Genomic DNA, 17,673 nt, shown 5'->3' with positions numbered 1-17,673 from the left:
GATTATCTAGTAAAAGAATTGATGTTTGGTGGATTTATGTGGAAAAGAAATGTCTTGGTGATTATATATTTTTTCGTGGCTGCGGAAAATTACGTAGACTTTTGTCCAAGAACTATAGTTGACATTTATGAGCCCGGCCTTGCTCTAAAGGCATCCTGATTATTCTATGTCTTTTTCTTTAGCCCTCTTGCTTGCCCACGACGCCGGACAACAAGAACGACGTGTTCAAATCAATGGACAAAGATCATATGCCGCCTTTAGCCCTTCTGCTATCCAACAATTACACTTAATCCACCAGAATGATGTCTTTCAGTTGTGATGGGTCAACACTGCGTCAAGCAGTGAAGGTCAACGTGGGCATGAGCCCTGTCACGCAATGCCTATAAAACCCTTTCATCATCTAGATAGATTTACTCTTTTTTTCTCTCCCCAGATTCGATATTCTCGTCGATGGCTACAATAGTTCAGATAAGAATTCAGTTCGTTAGTACCTACTATTCTGAGTCTGTGACATAATATTGAATCTCTCTTTTTCACGCGTCTACTCTATTTGTTCGATCCTGTGATCATGAAACCATAGTAGCGTGTCCCCCACACCGACTGAATGAATCAGATTGATACCAACCAACAAAACGACCGATACAACGACCCTGGCCAGTATGGATTGACCGAACAATACCGTTGCCGCTTCTAGGACCAACCGTGACGAGACAAACAACGATGACAACCACCAAGAGAACTGATGAGCCTCTATTTTCATTGACGGAGAAGAGGGTGAAGGACAACACATGGTGACCCTTGAGGAGTTCCTGCAGTTTGTCTCTGAGAAGCCTGAGTGGCTGTACGAGAAACTCCGATTTATCCACCAATGATATCATGATTGCCTTGAAGATCGCGAAGGGCCGCCTTGCTGAGGAAAATCTCAACTCCAGGCAAAGGATGGAGAGCTCACACTTCTGCGCCGTGAGATGGATGAAGTGAAGGAAAAAATGCAGAACCAGGATGATGATGGAGCACTGCATCAGGAGCTGGCTTAGGCTAGGTCTGAGCGCGATGCCTATGCCAACCAGATTGCAAAAATGGCCATGCAGTTGACCAATGTCAACAACCGGGAGCCTACGCCGGTAGTCACCAGCAACCGAAAGACCACCAAGATCCCTGATCCCGCGATGCCCACCGATGGCAAGGAGCTCCAATTTGAAGACTGGCTGCTCCTGATGTCTCAGAAGCTCACTGCAAATGTAGACCATTTTGATACTCCCCAGCTCCGCATGGCATATGTTGCTAGTCGCTGTGAAAGCGAAGCGCGCAAGCACATCACTCCTCGCATGCCAGAGGACAGTATGAACCCATACGCTAATTCAAAGGACGTGCTCGATCACTTGAAAACACCCTGGATTGCGTAGGAAGTGACAGTGTCACCGTACATTCCCTGGGCTTGATCTGTGACAGTACTCATAATATCTGCCTCTAGCTCGCTGTTCAAAATGTCTACCATTATGTTGTTTGCGTACAGCTCATGAGCCACAAAACTTCGTATTCAGAGCTCGAAGCAGTATGTGTCTCGATTATATGACTAGCATTGAGAGACGGTATTGGTGAAGTCCGACTTGTTACCAGAACCCGAGCACCCATCACCGCGAAGCTGTCCAGTACTCTCGCGAACTGGGCTGTCAGCGCCGGATCATTGACGCTGAACGCATCCAATGCGTCGACCAAGATATAGCAGGGCTAACAAGAGGGCAGAACGCCGCAGATAAGGTGTTCTAGTTCTAATGGTAAAGGACCACGGCCCTCCCAGCGACAACTCTTGAACAATTCCCGGAGTGATCCTGGCAGTATTGACAGTCGTTCTATCAGCAGCCGAAAAATATGGCCCAAGGCGAAAGTCAAAGGCTACATCACCTGAGTGCGACAGTCACAATGCTAATAGGCAATCGGTGCATTTGTGTTGGTCTGTAGAGCCTTCAGCTCGTCGATGACCAGAACTAGACGGGAAAAGTTAGCATGGGATTACCTTTACGTGCAATGTCCAACATACTCACACCAACGTCGATTTTCCGCACCCTGGAGCACCCACAATCCATAATAATTGCTCAGGGCATGCATTGTTCATCTACGTTTGGAAAGCTGGAGCGTTCAGGACCTATCTTCCTGTGCCAGGGGTGCGTCGATATCGGACTCCATGGTGTCTTCCATCACCTTGCTCGGAAGATAGCTAATTTAGGATCTCTCTATCTAGGCGATTTGGTAACAATCAGATAGTTCACGGATAAAAGAGGTGGATCATACCAGTGAGCTGACTTCTGATTCTTTCCACACTTTCTTGAATGTCGATTAGCTGCTGTGAGGGCACCGTAAGAAATTGCACTTTCCAGCATTGATACGGTTTTATCCGCCTCATTGCGATATTCTACGGATACTCTTGAGTGCCGCAATATCTTTGGCCACATCATGAAGCTTGCTGGAAGTATCGCGTTGAAGTTTGGGAACCACCGTGACATCCTCTGGAGTACGCGAATAACGGCGCTGTAACTATGGATTAGCGAGCAGCTCAACCACTCGCGTAGGAAAGAAAATCCATTGGGTACGCACCATCCTCCTACGGTTAATGCAAACTGGAAGATCTGCGTGTATCTTGCCAGTCGTGAAATGAGTCCTCTAATTGCTTCTTATATTTAGGCCACTTCATCCTTTTGATCCAATGGGTAGCACTATGCCTCTCTTCTTTGAGAATATACAGCAATTTTGCCAGCTCGCAGACAGTCCTTGCATGAGACCACCGTTCGAGAGAGAACAGACTCACTGGTCTTGAACGCATCTGCAATGTCCATCTTCAGAGATTTGCAACTGCCAACATAGCTCGAGCAGTCCATCTATCTCATTACAGTATTGTGAGACATATTTTCGCGCTTCTCTAACATCGGAGGAATATTCGCGCAGTGAGGGGCCAATCTGAAGCGCAAGGCTAGCGAGGCCTGCGACACTAGCGGCAAGCGATAAAGGGTCCATTGGGAGAAGGACGTTTACAAATACCCATATGTGAATATTATTTTCTAAGGAATACAGTAGTTGGCCGAATAAGCATAGGAATAGACGAAGACAATTGTGCGGTCGAGCTTATGGGAACTTGGAATAATATTGTGAGCCACATATATTTGCGCGCATGGTAACGCACGGATAACAAGGAATCGCCTATGCTAGGATTAGTCCCTTCAGAGCATCTCGCTCTGTGTCTTGTTCGATCATTTCCCGAAATATTCCATTTCCAGCTTGGAGTAATTCCTTTGGTGTCCCTGATTCAACCACCCGGCCAGCATCCATCACGACAATCCGATCAAAATCCGCGATTGTACTGAGCCGATGAGCAACAGCAAGAAGTGTAGTTCTGTTCTGCTTGACAACGGTACGCAACGCTCGCTGGATGAGCTCATCTGTGGTACGATCGACAGCTGATGTTGCCTCGTCCAGGATAAGAATCTTCGGCCGCGTGATAATTGCTCGAGCTAAGCAGAGCAGCTGCCTTTGGCCTTGGGAAAAATTTTGCCCGCCCTCGGAGACAGGAGTCCCCAATATAGATACCGAGTTGCCGGGGAGCAGACGCTTTGTATCATCTTCGACAGCGTCAGAATCGGTTGCAAATGCCGTCTCAGCGGACGACCTGCATGCGCTCTCTGTTGAAGCGCCATGGAACCTGGGCGTTACCTGATTCCAAGAGCATAATTTCAGTGCTGCGTGGAGATCATTATCATCATGCTCGTTGAATGGATCCAGATTTGATCGAATCGTGCCCTGGAAAAGAATTGGTTGTTGGGGAATAAGGGCCAACCGCCGCCGTAATTGGTCGATTTTGAGCGTTGAGATGTCAATGCCGTCCACTAAAATCTCACCCTCGGACGCCTCCAAGAATCGAAACAACGCTGAGATAAAGGAGGATTTACCGGCTCCAGTGCGCCCGACTATGCCAACCCTCTCACTCTTTTGCACCTCAAAGCTAACACTATCTAGCACTGGAGGCAGATGCGGCGCGTGGCGGACAACTAAATCACGAATAATGAGAGTACCATCTGCGGGCCACGCCGATGAAGAGTCTGAGCCGTTGTAGTTTTCGATATCCAGGTTGCTGTATGAATGGACTCTTCCAACGCTGTCCATGCCCTGTTCGAGGTTGGCATAACGCCGGATACTTAAGGCCATGGAGAGAGACACGTCGATGGTAAAGCTGATGGCAAACCCAGCTGTCGAAGCGTCAATTCCGGGCAGCGATACAACGAATGCAGCGGACAGGAAAGAGAAAGCTGCGCCGAGGAAGTTGATTCGGAAGCCCAGCCAGCGATTCAACAACCACAGATGCCAAAACGCTCGCGCGTGATCATTCACCTTGGCCTGAAATTGATGGACATAGAGACCGGCTTGTCCATAGGCCCTAATAGTCGATATTCCATTGATGCCCGCGTCGATATGCTCAAGGATGGGGCCTTTCGCTTCGTTTTCGAGATGCTTCACTTTCCGTGAGGCGATGAGGTACTCGCCCGATAACCATATGTACACCCCTAGAAAACAAGTAGCTACGATGATCATTATTGGGTTGACTATGGACCCCGCGAGAATAGCAATCATGACATTCATAGTGAATTCCAATGTCGCTTGCAGGTCGTCCCCGACTCTTGTGTCCAGTATAGCAAAATCGCTGGAAAATCGACTGAGGACCGCCCCAAAGGGGATAGAATTATGCCAATGAAGAGGGGCTCTCAGTAGTACAAATAAGAGATGCCGAAACAGCTTCTGGGAGGCACGCAAGGCTGTAGAGAGTGAGAAATATGTGCGAAATATACCGAACAAACAAGTCAGTGCTGAGATACCGATATAGACACCAAGATAGTATAAAAGATGCGGTTTGCCATTTTGATCGTCAGTACGCGATTGATACCTGTCCGTCCATACATGAACCCACCAAGACTATCATCGTCAGCAAACGCTAAAACTGTAAGCGTGAAGGAACCATACCCTTGCCAGCATTAAACCCCCGTATCCGAAGAACGCGACGCCCAGCAACAACCAATGGGACGTCTTGCCGCCCTCCCTGATGAAAACCCGGCCTGCAGTATGAATGTCGGTCCGGAGGTCCTGGGACTTATGATTCTCATCATCTGCTGTAATTTGTGTCGTATCCTGTATGTGGCTTGCGTGTGATTGTGAATCTGCATTCTCATAACCAGACGACTGATTTCCCGGCGCAGATAATACAGGGCCCGCGTGTTTTAGAACACCTTGGTCAAGCACGACGATGTAACTAGCATACGCCAAACAAAGATCAAGATGATGCGTCACCAGAATACACGTCCGTCCACGCGCCAGTTCACCAGTTAGTGCGTGCTGACACATGTGCTTCTGGGTGTGAACATCTACTGCACTGAAGATGTCGTCCATGAGCAACGTCCCAGCGCGTGAGTATAGGGCACGCGCGAGCGAAATGCGCCATTGCTGGCCACCGCTGAGAGTTGCGCCTTGCCCACCGATTTCCGTCAGGTCACCGTCAGTGAGCATGTTGAAATCCTGTTGTAATGCACATGCAAATATTACCTTTGTGTAACGTTTTTCCTCTAACGGGAGGCCGAACAGAATGTTGTCTCTGATGGTACCCGTCTGCATCCAGGGCGACTGAGACACGAACGCAATTGCTAACGAGGTGACCCACGGTTCCGACGGTGAAGGTGAGCATAAATCGTCAAAGCAAGCCGCTACCGGTGCTGATACAGTCCCATAGAGCACATCACTTTCTCCTAAGATGGAAGCGAGTAGAAGGCTTTTTCCGGCACCCGTTGGGCCGGTCACGATGCTTAACGCATCTCGGGGAAATTGTAAATTGAGGCCTTTTAAGGCACCCCCACCGCTAGCATCGCGGCATCCAGGCCATGCAACCGCCGCGTCTTCAAACCAAACTGTATCGGAGGTAATCACATAATTTTCTCGCTCAGACTGTGTGATGTAGGAGCGAATTCGATTGATACTGACAGAAGCACTCAGTAGTGTTGTGATGACGTCCGGAAGGATGGTCATGGAGACTTCCGCGGCGTTTAAAACTGCGATGGCTGTGAATGCCGTGGCAGCAGACAGTGTGCCGTAGACTATCACATATACCGAAAGGCACGTCGCAGACAGCATGATCGGGCATACGAAATAAATCGAAATAAGCGCAATCTGCCAAAAGCAAACCGCCCGCTGCCCTCGCATTTCTCGGTCCCGGACCTGGTTAATTGCCTCCTCCCATTTGCCCTCTAGGGCCGAGAACTTGACTTGACGGATCCCTTGAAATACCCCGTTCACCATTCGGAGTTTACGATCCCGATGCTCCATCACAGATCCTTGCTTGTCGGTATATTTGCGCACCGTGTGTACATTACCGGCAGTCAGCAGAAGCAAGACCACAAACCCGGCCAGCAAGCTCCTCCACCCTAGCAGCCTGATCAGGAATCCTGACGCAATTGCAAGCCTCAGCGGTGATTCGTATAGGAGGAAGAAGAAACAAAAAAAGTCAGCAATATTCTTGACATCAACACTGACGATGTTGGTCGGGCTCTGGGGTCTGTTCGCATCGTCCATTGTTTCCTTCTCTGCCCTCTTCTGTCCAGTCCTCGACCAGCTGCTGGATCGATCCAGTCGAACAGCTTTGTCAAATATAGCCAATGTCAGTTGCTGCTGGATACGAACAACAAGCTTGTTATACGAGATCCAATACTTGACTGTCTCCAGCATGGCCGACGCCAGAACGGACACTCCAAGTCCTGCAACAGGCAGCCAAAGACCAATTCCTTTCTCGTCTCGCTGTGGACCTTCCAGCTTTTGCAGGATATCCAGTAATGCAAGTTGTGGCAGGAAGCTTAATACCGATAATACAACTGTCAAAGCGCCTTGAATTATGAGAGGTACGCTGTTGCATCGAAACAGAAATCTCCATATATCCTTGGATGTAAAAGCCGTGCCTTTCGGCATGGTTTCTTTGAGCGAGTTGTAAATTGTGTTTGCACGAGTGTTGCTATCGAGCTCCGGGAGGTCTTTGATCGAGAGATCGGAAGTTCTTTTGCTCTCTTTCAACAATGTTCCGACCCAAGAGAAGGTAGCCCAGCCCAGCAGACTGGTTGTGTACTCCCGATCGACAACAAGGCCATTATGAACAACATCCGGTCGTCGCGGAATCAAAAGGCAAAAGAATCCAACCAAGAAGCAAGCGACGGCCTCTGTTGTACCCAGTGTTATTTGCCATGGGTTTAGTGTATTGGCGAGATATTGCACATACCCCTCAGTGCAAAGCAGAGACAAAATGGTCAAACTACTTAGTCCTGTCCTCCATCCAACAGAGAACTGGAGGGCACAGGAAGGCTGGACGAGTAATGCAACACACTGAAGCAGGACTAGTGTCTGCGTGATTGCTGTCAGCATCTAGAAAGCTTTGGGAATACCAGGACTTCTCTTACCCATGCCGCCAGTCTCAACCAGACACCGATGTATGTAAAACGGGATCCAAGAATCGTAAAAGTCGCCTCAACTAAAGAGGCCAACTCTCCTATAACGACGCAGGTGGTTATGACATGACGCAGGACTGGCTTTGAAGCTGTTTGCATGGAAATCTTTGTTGCTTCACCGTCCGCATCGTGGTACAAATGATCCAGTGGCCGATAGGCATTGGATGCCCGCTGACATGCCCAGAATACAATATGTCTCAGCGCAAATATACTAAGCAAGAAAACGATGGCAAGGCCTGTAACACAAACGGCCACAGAGGTAGCGTGTAAATAATCCATTAGTTGTTAAAGTTGCGCATGTAGCGATCAATTCAGCATATAGTCTTCGTGAGCACCGTTAGAATCAGGAACTATTTTCGTGACCCAAACAAATTAGCTACAAGGTCCGAGCAACACCTGAGCCGGACGCACACCGACAGGCCGTACAATCTCAATAACAATGCAGAGCAACCACACAGGACTGCCTACGGCTGGTAGGTGAGGCATTTATGGAATACATGTGAGGATCTATCTGCACCCTTGCGTGTTCATTCCGAAGATCGGAATTTTATTTGATGTAGGTTCAATCGTCGTCAGCTGGGTTCAGCTCCACGAGATCTGGTCTATTGCGGTGATGCATGTGGTGTATAGCATGCACCACAAGCGTACCTAATATAGCCTAGATGCTGTGTACATACAGCAAAATGACGACAATACCTTTAAATTTTGATTGTTGCGCTCATTATTTTATGCGTATGTGTTCTGTCGCTCTCTCCCAAAAATTGTCTAAAGCTTTATACACAATGGATACCACGCCGTCGCACCGGCTTCAACAAGTTTACGTCCCTCGCAACGGCAAGAGCTACAAATCAATTGCATCTTTCAACGTGAAGAGTTCCATATTTGCGCGAGACCAGGAGACTGCCAAGTCGAGCCTTGAGCGCCTGTGTCCAGCCGAAAAATGGGGCAAAAACTCTCATACTGCCTACTGTCCATTGCCAATTCTTGTCACCCGCCAGCATGAAAAACAGATTTCCGATCTTCATGAAGCATTGGTCTTGGCCATCGTTGATATTGTCCAGCGTTGGTGGCAGGATCCTGTCGCGCGTTTCCCCGAGCGCATGCCATTATTGTCGAAGGAAGAAGATCTCCTGCGAGTACGCTAGAACCCTATGTCACCTACAAACTATATACTCTACTCTAACTTCCTCTTAGTGGATAGACAGTCAGGATTCTGGGACTCTTGCTCCTTTCCGGGAGCGCCTAGGGTCGTGGCGACCGGACTTCCTTCTAGAACAGGAGAGCGGCGAAGAAACCTCCACCACTGTAGAGAGCGTCCGAGTCAGCGAAATCAACGCACGGTTTTCATTTAACGGTTTTATGTTTGCTGCACACGGATCTCAGGCATTGCGGGATATCGGCGTTGCCAAAGAGAATAACGGCGTGGTGTGCGCCACCGAACCGGACAAGATCCTAGGAGGACTATTGCGCCTTTTCCGGCATGATCATCCCCTGTACCTTCTCAAAGGCGAGGAGCCCGGTATGGATATTCACACATTTGTCGAATACCTTCAGCAGAATCTGGGAATCACCCCTCGTTTTATTACGCCCTCAGAGCTACGGCTATTACCCGATGCAGAGCGGGAGGGAGAGTATAAACTGTGCTGCATAGTAAAAACCATCGATAACTCGGCTTTGCAAACCTCGAAGCTGACTAACAGTATCGGAGAGCGTCTGCAAGAGATACATCAGGTAGGCTTGGAGCTTCATCAGCGGGAGCTTCTGGCACTGGAGCCAGAGATGTTACGCCAACTCAGCCTTCGATGTTTCAACGATATGCGTACCATCTTGCTTGTTCATGATAAACGGATGCTCGGTATTATCAAGCAGGAACTCGGGCCTTTGACTGAGCGAGGGGTATTGACACCAGCCCAAGCCGAAATTCTGGATAAGGGAATTGCAGACACAATCCTCCCGGGATCAACGGAACTAGGTTGGTTGCTCCGATCGTCCAGAGAATGCCCTGATCTCAAAGCCGAATATATCCTGAAACCAATACGGAGCGGCAAGGGAAATGGGATTATTTTTGGCGAAGATCTCACCTCGGCTGCGTGGGTGTCTGAGTTGGAGAACTTGCGATGCCCGGAACTGGACAGCAAACGCCTCTACGTCGTTCAGCGGAAAATCAAACAGTTGCTGTATGATGTTGTGTTGAGGGGATCAGGAGAGAAAGTGAAATATCCACTCATTGGGACATACCACTCAACTGCCGGTGAGTACCTGGGTCTAGGTGTGTGGCGTAGTAGCGCAGATCGAATCTGTGCTATCAGCCACGGGGGTGCATGGATGTCTACGGTCATCAAAGATGAGTAAATAGTCTTCTTCGATCTCGATACATTCCATGAGGCAGCGTTGGTCTTTTATGTTTATTTACTTCAATAAGTTAAGTTTCAATACATTCCACTTTTCTTTGTATATCGCACCTTACACCTTACATAGCAGTACATCAACGAAACGCGGGATCGAGCACAGAGTATGTAGCGCGAGGCTACCCGCAGCTGATCTGTAGCGGTGGTGGAGTGCACACTTTCTCCATTCCAGCAACTGAGCACAATATCCACCATAAAGGAGTGAGGAGCTGAGGCGGGCGTTCGCCGTTGATTCATGCCTCGGTTCTGTACCTGTATTTAGTGGTCGCCTCTTGCCATGGCAGAAGCTTTGCAATCTGAGGCATTATCATCTGTGCACATATTCTTATTCTACAAGCAGGGCTCTGCTATTCACGATGCATCACATTGCCCGCAATACCAAAGCAATTGATCCAACCGATTCTTTTCTCCGTTAGTCCACTGCCTATGCTCAAAACAGACTATTGTAATGGTATAGATATAAATGCTGACCCCCTTTCAAAGGAGTATCAAAGCTGGTGCCAAATCTAACAGCACGCGATCTCAGCTATGCTCGCCAACCGAGACATGTCCGAGATGTATCCAATCATCTTCGAGAACACGGCATCCTTAAGGTCAATCTTGCTTTTCCGGACGATACAAGTCGATATCTACAAGATCTGGTCTACGGTCTTCACCGAAGCCATGGCCATACCTTACCTATTGCCCACAGTGCAGCTCGTGGTTGGTTCTGGGATGTCCGGCCAAACGGTACCATATTCCAAAGCCACAGTCACCAGGCCCGGTCGGAGACCATGCAGGACTTTCCGTGGCATACCGACTGCAGCTATGAGGAGTCTCCTCCCGGCTATTTCGCGCTGCAGGTCCTCCAACACGACCGCCAGGGTGGCGGTACACTTTCAGTCATGAGAGTTGACCGATTGCTCCGTCTTCTTTCGCCATCTACGACTGCCGCACTTCTCAAGCCACAATTCCGGATAGATGTTCCTGCGGAGTTCATAAAGTTCGAGCATCAACGGCATATTGTTGGGAATATTTTGGCCGCGGATGGAACGGGGCGTCCGAGCATGCTGCGATTCCGTGAGGAGATCCTCGCCCCTTTGAACACAGATGCATCGGAGGCATTGAGTGAGCTGAAGCAATGCTTGACTGGAACAGAAGCAATGACCGAGACGCTTCATCTCACTTCAGGATGCATGCCTCGAGGATCAATACTGCTCATGGATAACCGGCGGTGGCTACATGCACGGAATGCGGTGCGTGATCCTATGCGTCATTTGCGTCGGATACGTTGGAATGCGGTACCTTTCCCTGGCTCCTCATAAAATGCGATATCGGAATTTTCAACTATATAGAGCACGAAACTTAATATGTAGCCTTTTGCACGGGAATATGCATTTAAACAACTTGCCAATTCCGCAATTGTAGACGTACACTAGAGGTTAGGACGTTCAAGATTTAATTCAATGTCTACTCCCTATTTATCATGTGCCAGAATAAAATAAACACACTTGAAGTAGAATACTTGCGATAATACTTATTGCTCGTCCACCCCAGTATACACGACAACGTACTGATTGGAGGGCCCGGTCAAGGTAATGAAAATGGCCACACTGTACGCTACCACAGTTAGCTTCTTGTCACTTTTGTCTCTCGCTCTCTCTTTCATTTTTTTTTTTTTTTTTTTTATCATACATGACCTACTACACATGATCTCGTATTTCAGTCAATCCCCGTCCTTCACCTCAGCCCATCGTATTTCGCGAGCAATGCACACGACTTGGTCTACAGTCGGGCCCCAAGTAGTATACCGATGCTCCCCAATGGAGCGGTTTGGCCCAGGCAGAGCAAGTAGTTGGACAATACTTGGTACGAACCTTGCGTTCTCGATTAGGGCATTCATAGAGCTTCCGTAGAGCCCATCGTTGCGATATTAACATATTCAAATCCTTCGATCGGACTTCTCCGACCTGCTTCCTGCGGGCAATGACCTTGTATGTAATTGGGTAGAAGCCTTGCGCAAGGAATCTGCCTGGCTTTGCACTCATTTTATTGAACCGGAAAAGTTTCAAACACCGCACTTCGAAGGGTCACCGCCATTTTTCGAAATTGGTGTTCTAGAAGCCTCCAACCACGTCAAAAATGTTTATATAGAATCCAAGCTGTTTTGCCTGTCGGAGAAATTGTAAGGCATGCCGTGTAGCTGTCACAAATGCCTTGGGATTCGAGGCTCCGGGGTCCAGCCCAGTATGTCAGCACATTGCTCTTGCCCACGTATTAGATGTAGCCGGGGCATTCCGTTTGATCTTGTCCAGCTCATCGATATTATCAAAAATCGCAGGGGGACCCAAATGGCGCTCCGGCTTGCACGTATGAGCAAATATGGCCCTGGTCGGGTCAATTCCCAGGCTCAGAACAATCTCGATCTCCGGCAGGGAAGCGCAATCAAATCCCAGCCCAAGGTCTGCCAGGTGTCGGAGAAGACGACGGTCTTGATTGTATTTCACAGCTATCCCGCAATACTGTATACTCCGTACTACCTCAACTCGAGGAGTATGGACTAGCCGTAGAAAGCAACGATATTGGGAAGGAAGCGCAGCATCTAGCCCCGCATCACTTCATGTATATCAGCCACGAAGAAAGGCCTGTTTTACTTAGCGTCATTTTCGGACTCTTCCAGATCAGGAATTTGGCGGATGACGAACTCCTTGACTGTATTGTCCGGAAAGAGTTTGCTGCTGGCCATCTTTGCTACTGTCTCCAGTATCCTGGGCTTGCGGTCGGTAAGGATCATCGCGAAATTTACTTGTAGGTTCCAATTGGCGGTCAACCTTCAATACTTCGTGCTTCCCGGGGTATGCACCTATTTGGGTATATGCGGAGTTCAACAGCTGAGCCTGGCTCGTACCTAATCGATGGTGTAATATCCAGTTGGACCGATCAGATGTGATGCAGCTGCTTGTGCACACTTCATTTTGTGTTTCATACAATTCGCTGGAATGGGTATTAAAAAGGCAACTAATCACATACAGATATTCTTGTATTCATTTATTGTGAACAATCCTTTTCAAGACGAGTCTCCCACAATGCACACTGAATCTTACCGCTTAGCTGAGGTCCTGGCAGTGGCCAACATTCACCCTTTTTATAATCCGGGCGTCCAGTATCCTCCTGGACATGATGCAATTCAATATGCTCGACGGTCTGCCTCAAAGCCTGCAACCGAAGTCGATCTTCGTACTCGACCTATGGTCACTAAAAAGGATCTGTACATTTACCATTCGCCAGTTGTCTATCTTCCACTGACATGTTACCTTTAGTTACAAGGTCATTGAGCATCTGACCCATGATACAAGCCCAGACAATGTTTACCGACTCCGTTCCTACATCAGTATCACTGGCGGCGGTTCCGGTGGGTTACCGTTGATGTTCGCCACGGATGTAAAGGAAAATCGCAGACACAGAGCAGTTTTCGGCGAGTTCATGGCGGCATGTGGACTTGTTGGTCCGGGCGATTGGGTCCTTACGACCCATGCATCAGGTTACTTGTACCGGTACGGTAGCCCGCTGAATTTGTTGGCCCTGATTAACCTTGACCAGGCTAACCAACAGGGCCTAGATCTCTCGACCTCATGAGTGAGCTTTTCGAGAATGCTGGAGCAACCGTTTTAAGTTGTGGCAATTACATGACCCCAATCGAAGTTGTCCAGTATCTGGCCCACTACCATGTCAACGTTTTGACTGGAGATGGCAGCCAGATCATCCAGGTGATCCACCATATATCAATGCTACCGGAGGAGCAAAGGCAGCGAGTCAGGCTGAATAAGGTAATTTACACATCTGAGCCCCTGACTCAGGCTCAAAGAGAGCACATCATCGCGACTCTTGGGCCGGTTAAAATCTGCTCTATTCTCGGGAGCGCTGAAGCCGGTCCCTATGCCATCGGAAGTCCTGATCTCACTGGCGGGCATGCCTGTACTCCGATAATGGACTTTATCTTCGACACCCGGACTATGCTTATCGAAATTCTTCCCCCGTCGATCATAGACGAAGCGTCACCGTCGGCTGCGAGCCCTGTACCAAATGGAGAACCTGGTATTGTTGTCCAAACTTCTCTACAACGACTGCGCAATCCGGTTGTCCGCTATAACACGGGCGATATCGGTTCTCTGCATGCCCTGCCCGAGAGTGCCCGTGACGTTATCGCCCAGGAGGATTGGGATCATCTTCGCGTTCTTCGCCTGCACGGCCGCGATCGCCGGTTCAGCTTCAAATGGTATGGCGTTTACTATGAATTCGAAAACGTTGCAGCCATGGTGCAAGCCGAGGGAACTGGCGTTTTGCAATGGCAAATCATACTCAGTACCCTAGACTCATCCCTGCAGACAACACTAGAAGTCCGCATACTTCGCGCAATAGACAAGGGAGATACACTATCCAAAGAGGCTCTCGTTCGGAAGATAGAGTGGTTCTTCTTCGTTCTGCCGGAGAATCGTCATCTTTTCCAGATTACCTTTGTGGACGGAATTGAGAAGTTCGAGAAGAGCAAGACTGGGAACAAAGTCATGAAGCTTGTAGACAAGACGCATTAGCATCTTGAGCCTATCATTCTTTAATCTTGTTGTACTGGTCAATTATATATAACGGAATCAAGAGTCACTTACATTCAGTCATATTCTGCCGATGAATAAGAACATCGGAACAAGATTACATAAAGATATAATCGTAACGTATTCCACGGGCGAGCGGCGCGCACGGGCGAGCGGCGCGTTTTCCCCGCGACCACCAAATACTCAACCATCAACATGCTTGTAATTTGAAAAAATCAGTAAATTAAGACTATCTAGTAATTGAACATGTAGTTATTTACTAGGGCAACTGCGTATAATATGTCCAATAGTCCCACAGCCACTACAGCGTGGTGGAGCTCGCTGGCGTGGCCGTTGAATATCCGCTTCGACCTCTGCTTCAACCACTCTATCAAGCTGCTGAACACGCTCCTGACCTTCCTGTATAGATAGCATAGTATCTTGACCTAGGTTACCACGCCTGCGTGCTTTCTTCGTCATCTTCCGCTCATTCTCTGTCCGTAGAACTTTGATTTCTTGGTGAAGAAGTAGATTCATATTCATTGCCATCTGTGCAGATTTCTCAAGATGTTGAAGGTGAGATACAGGGCTGCTCGACAGCCGTCTTTTCTTATTAAGACTTCTCTGTAGATCGTAGATCTTATGATCAAGTTGGCGAGTATTTTGAGGGGTCTGAAATGCAGATGATATTGACCCTTCAGTCAGAAGTGGTGGTGTTGGCGTACGCAGTTGAAAGGTAATTTTTGAGAGAACCCTTTCTTTATCTAATGGTTTGATCCCTGCTCCAGCAAAGCCACCATAGATATTCTCTTTGGTAAAGACCTTCTCGCGTGCAGATGGATAGAGAGATAAGAAATCATCCTTATCAATATGGTTGTTGCCAGCGATCATCATTCCCTCAACTAGCTTCCCATATGCACGCTTTAATGGCCCGAAAACACCAACATCTAGTGGTTGAAGAAGATGAGATGAATGAGGTGGCATACAGAGACAAATGATTGCATGTTCTTTGCAGAATCCATCGAACTCTGCACTTAAATGGCTACTATGGCCATCAAGTATAAGTAGCCGCTTTGAACCAACTGAATAGTGTTTGGAATATGGCTCAAACACCTCTTTAAGCCAGCGTAAGCCCATTATATCAGTAGTCCAGCCATTCTGACTTGTGGCTAGCCTCCAATCTTGAGAGAGGGCTGATCCTTGATACCAAGAAGCTTGATGCTCCTTCCCTTTGAGGATCACCACCGGAGGAATTGAACATCCATTTGACCCTACACATTCAATGATTGTGACCCACTCACGGTTTCCTTGGATGACTGTACGTGGTTGCTCACTGCGCTCAGCTGCAGTAATAACCTTTGACGTTGTACAGAGACCCATTGCAAAGCCAGTCTCATCAAAATTCCAGATATCATCTTCATGGATACCATGCTCTTGAATCGTCTCTAATATCATATTAAACCATTGTTTGATGATCTTTGGATCCTCCTGCTTCGCCCGCTGGTATGGTATTCGTCGATTAAACCGTGTCCGCAGTTGTGGATGGCGTCTAACAAAAGTAGATGCCCAGTTGACTCCTATGTTTGGAGTAGAGGTAGGGGTCTGTTTTTGAAGCAGTATCTGAGCCATTTGACGTAGGAACTCCGGACGAATTGGAAAACCACGTTTGTCTGCATTCAGTATTTGCTTAACAAGGACTTCTTCTTGAATAGGTGATAATATATGATTATTTGCGCGTGTTTCTGTGCGTGGTTTTCTTCCCTTGAGCCGCTCGCGAAGAGTAGTTTCAGATACCCCAAACACCTTGGCAGCTTCCTTTTTTGACTTGATTTTTTTCGAATTATAGGCAGATATAGCCATTTGAATGTTAGATTCTTGAGATTTAGGCATTATGGATTGAAATGGTGAAGATATAATATGTTGAAGGAGGTAGTTAATCGAATATTTGGTGGTCGCGGGGAAAACGCGCCGCTCGCCCGTGCGCGCCGCTCGCCCGTGGAATACGTTATCACCCCCAGATGAATAACACCAGACTCGATAGCAATAGCTAGCGGCGACTAGCCAGCAAGAAGCCCGAGAGCTTCTCATACAATTATGACCAGTCCTGAGGACGTCACGGACCCGGCGTAAGTAATTCTGACTGATAAGCCTAGAGAAACCGCCTGGGTGTCTCTTTATTCAACCTTTGGCGCTTCTGTCTCCTTCGCCGTTTCTCCCTCGCTTTCTCCGGAGGCTGACGTCGGAGGTTGCTGGGTGACTTGTCGACCAAACCTCGGCCCTCTCAGCGTCAGTCGCATCAGTAATGTGGACAGCGACCTCTTCTCCAAAGTTCTTGGCTATTTCTTCCGAGATCAGGCGGGCGGTCTCGGGGAAGAAGAAATAGATGACTGTGAACGTTAGCGGCTAGTGACGCGGTGGTAGAGATGGACAGCATACCCGGAATGAAGAAAGCGGACCAGCAGATAATCACGAAGCAGTACTTCCAACCAACATTTTGTTGAAGCCCATGGACGCGGTCTGGAGCAGAATGGGGGTAGCTGGTGTTGTTAGTCAAGACATAACAACATGGAATGGCGGCTGTACTTGCAAGCAAACTGACCGAACAGCGAGAAGCCCATGCCGATAGGCCGGATTTCATTCAAGAAGATTTCAGGAACATCCATGAGTAACGTGTACAATCATCAATCAGTGAGAGATAATACTTCTCTTCACCCATGCTATCTCGACTAGGACCCCAAAATTCCATATAGACGCGTTGCAGTGGTCTTTTTGCTCGTGAGATTGGAACATGACTCTGTTTCTTCACCTGCTCCGACTTGACGCACGCCTCGCAGCTACCATCCAGCAATCGATCTCGCTTGTTGATCTTCAGATCATCCATATCCATCCATTCAACACAATTATTGAATCGGTTCTTTCCTGGATGGCCTAGATGGCGGTGAATAAGCCTCTGCTTCATAGCCTTCTCTTCATCTGCTGACAATGCTAAACGAGCGTGTTGCCTGATACAATGTGAGTTAAACGTCCAGACTTTATGAGTGGTCGGTGGCAAAACCCACTCTGTAAAAAGAACAACATATTGATGGTGTAGTTCCTTTGTTTCATTTACAGTCATATTCCCCCCATTTAGTGCCTTCTTCTTCATGGGCTCTTGAGATATAGCCACTTTCTAGA

General features: G+C 48.2%; 8 protein-coding genes across 8 annotated transcripts; 4 read left to right on the top strand and 4 right to left on the bottom strand.

The window, feature by feature from the left end:
- Nucleotides 1-3,195: 3,195 nt before the first annotated feature.
- On the bottom strand, nucleotides 3,196-7,802 carry EURHEDRAFT_450200 (putative ABC bile acid transporter; the record flags this gene model as incomplete). Its single annotated transcript, XM_040783869.1, has 3 exons — nucleotides 3,196-4,959; nucleotides 5,008-7,419; nucleotides 7,476-7,802. The coding sequence occupies 3 exons, from the start codon at nucleotides 7,800-7,802 to the stop codon at nucleotides 3,196-3,198; spliced, it is 4,503 nt and encodes a 1,500-aa protein (XP_040641285.1).
- A 503-nt stretch (nucleotides 7,803-8,305) lies between these two features.
- EURHEDRAFT_513464 (Clavaminate synthase-like protein) lies at nucleotides 8,306-11,235 on the top strand (the record flags this gene model as incomplete). The annotated part of the gene is made up of 3 exons (XM_040786167.1): nucleotides 8,306-8,659; nucleotides 8,718-9,712; nucleotides 10,476-11,235. 3 exons carry the CDS (start codon nucleotides 8,306-8,308, stop codon nucleotides 11,233-11,235), a joined length of 2,109 nt encoding a protein of 702 aa, XP_040641284.1.
- A 331-nt stretch (nucleotides 11,236-11,566) lies between these two features.
- Nucleotides 11,567-12,356, bottom strand: EURHEDRAFT_409820 (uncharacterized protein). The gene has a single exon (XM_040781201.1). It carries the CDS (start codon nucleotides 11,956-11,958, stop codon nucleotides 11,656-11,658), a length of 303 nt encoding a protein of 100 aa, XP_040641283.1. The 5' UTR covers nucleotides 11,959-12,356; the 3' UTR covers nucleotides 11,567-11,655.
- Nucleotides 11,640-12,498, top strand: EURHEDRAFT_549786 (uncharacterized protein). The gene has a single exon (XM_040787510.1). It carries the CDS (start codon nucleotides 12,103-12,105, stop codon nucleotides 12,472-12,474), a length of 372 nt encoding a protein of 123 aa, XP_040641282.1. The 5' UTR covers nucleotides 11,640-12,102; the 3' UTR covers nucleotides 12,475-12,498.
- Nucleotides 12,499-12,716: 218 nt separating this feature from the next.
- On the top strand, nucleotides 12,717-13,553 carry EURHEDRAFT_409819 (uncharacterized protein). The gene is made up of 2 exons (XM_040781200.1): nucleotides 12,717-13,464; nucleotides 13,511-13,553. Exon 1 carries the CDS (start codon nucleotides 12,910-12,912, stop codon nucleotides 13,228-13,230), a length of 321 nt encoding a protein of 106 aa, XP_040641281.1. The 5' UTR covers nucleotides 12,717-12,909; the 3' UTR covers nucleotides 13,231-13,464; nucleotides 13,511-13,553.
- On the top strand, nucleotides 12,890-14,583 carry EURHEDRAFT_409818 (uncharacterized protein). Its single transcript, XM_040781199.1, has 2 exons — nucleotides 12,890-13,464; nucleotides 13,530-14,583. The coding sequence occupies exons 1-2, from the start codon at nucleotides 13,337-13,339 to the stop codon at nucleotides 14,500-14,502; spliced, it is 1,101 nt and encodes a 366-aa protein (XP_040641280.1). The 5' UTR covers nucleotides 12,890-13,336; the 3' UTR covers nucleotides 14,503-14,583.
- A 119-nt stretch (nucleotides 14,584-14,702) lies between these two features.
- Nucleotides 14,703-16,862, bottom strand: EURHEDRAFT_299970 (DDE-domain-containing protein). Its single transcript, XM_040778267.1, has one exon. The coding sequence runs from the start codon at nucleotides 16,585-16,587 to the stop codon at nucleotides 14,773-14,775; it is 1,815 nt and encodes a 604-aa protein (XP_040641279.1). The 5' UTR covers nucleotides 16,588-16,862; the 3' UTR covers nucleotides 14,703-14,772.
- On the bottom strand, nucleotides 16,678-17,358 carry EURHEDRAFT_384420 (uncharacterized protein; the record flags this gene model as incomplete). Its single annotated transcript, XM_040779616.1, has 3 exons — nucleotides 17,095-17,358; nucleotides 16,936-17,036; nucleotides 16,678-16,886 (listed from the first exon to the last, which is right to left on the bottom strand). The coding sequence occupies exons 1-3, from the start codon at nucleotides 17,160-17,162 to the stop codon at nucleotides 16,678-16,680; spliced, it is 378 nt and encodes a 125-aa protein (XP_040641278.1). The 5' UTR covers nucleotides 17,163-17,358.
- Nucleotides 17,359-17,673: the final 315 nt, after the last annotated feature.

Source organism: Aspergillus ruber, assembly GCF_000600275.1.
Source record: "Aspergillus ruber CBS 135680 unplaced genomic scaffold scaffold00005, whole genome shotgun sequence".
NCBI lineage: Eukaryota > Fungi > Ascomycota > Eurotiomycetes > Eurotiales > Aspergillaceae > Aspergillus > Aspergillus ruber.
This window is presented reverse-complemented; position numbering and strand designations above follow the sequence as displayed.

What these genes read in the sequence shown, in the direction of transcription:
- EURHEDRAFT_409820 (XM_040781201.1), bottom strand. Translation starts at nt 11,958, where the DNA reads ATGAGTGCAAAGCCAGGCAGATTCCTTGCGCAAGGCTTCTACCCAATT.
- EURHEDRAFT_549786 (XM_040787510.1), top strand. Translation starts at nt 12,103, where the DNA reads ATGCCGTGTAGCTGTCACAAATGCCTTGGGATTCGAGGCTCCGGGGTC.
- EURHEDRAFT_409819 (XM_040781200.1), top strand. Translation starts at nt 12,910, where the DNA reads ATGGGTATTAAAAAGGCAACTAATCACATACAGATATTCTTGTATTCA.
- EURHEDRAFT_409818 (XM_040781199.1), top strand. Translation starts at nt 13,337, where the DNA reads ATGTTCGCCACGGATGTAAAGGAAAATCGCAGACACAGAGCAGTTTTC. An exon ending in GCATCAGGTTACTTGTACCG is followed by an intron (nt 13,465 to 13,529) that starts GTACGGTAGCCC and finishes AACAGGGCCTAG; the next exon opens with ATCTCTCGACCTCATGAGTG.
- EURHEDRAFT_299970 (XM_040778267.1), bottom strand. Translation starts at nt 16,587, where the DNA reads ATGAGAAGCTCTCGGGCTTCTTGCTGGCTAGTCGCCGCTAGCTATTGC.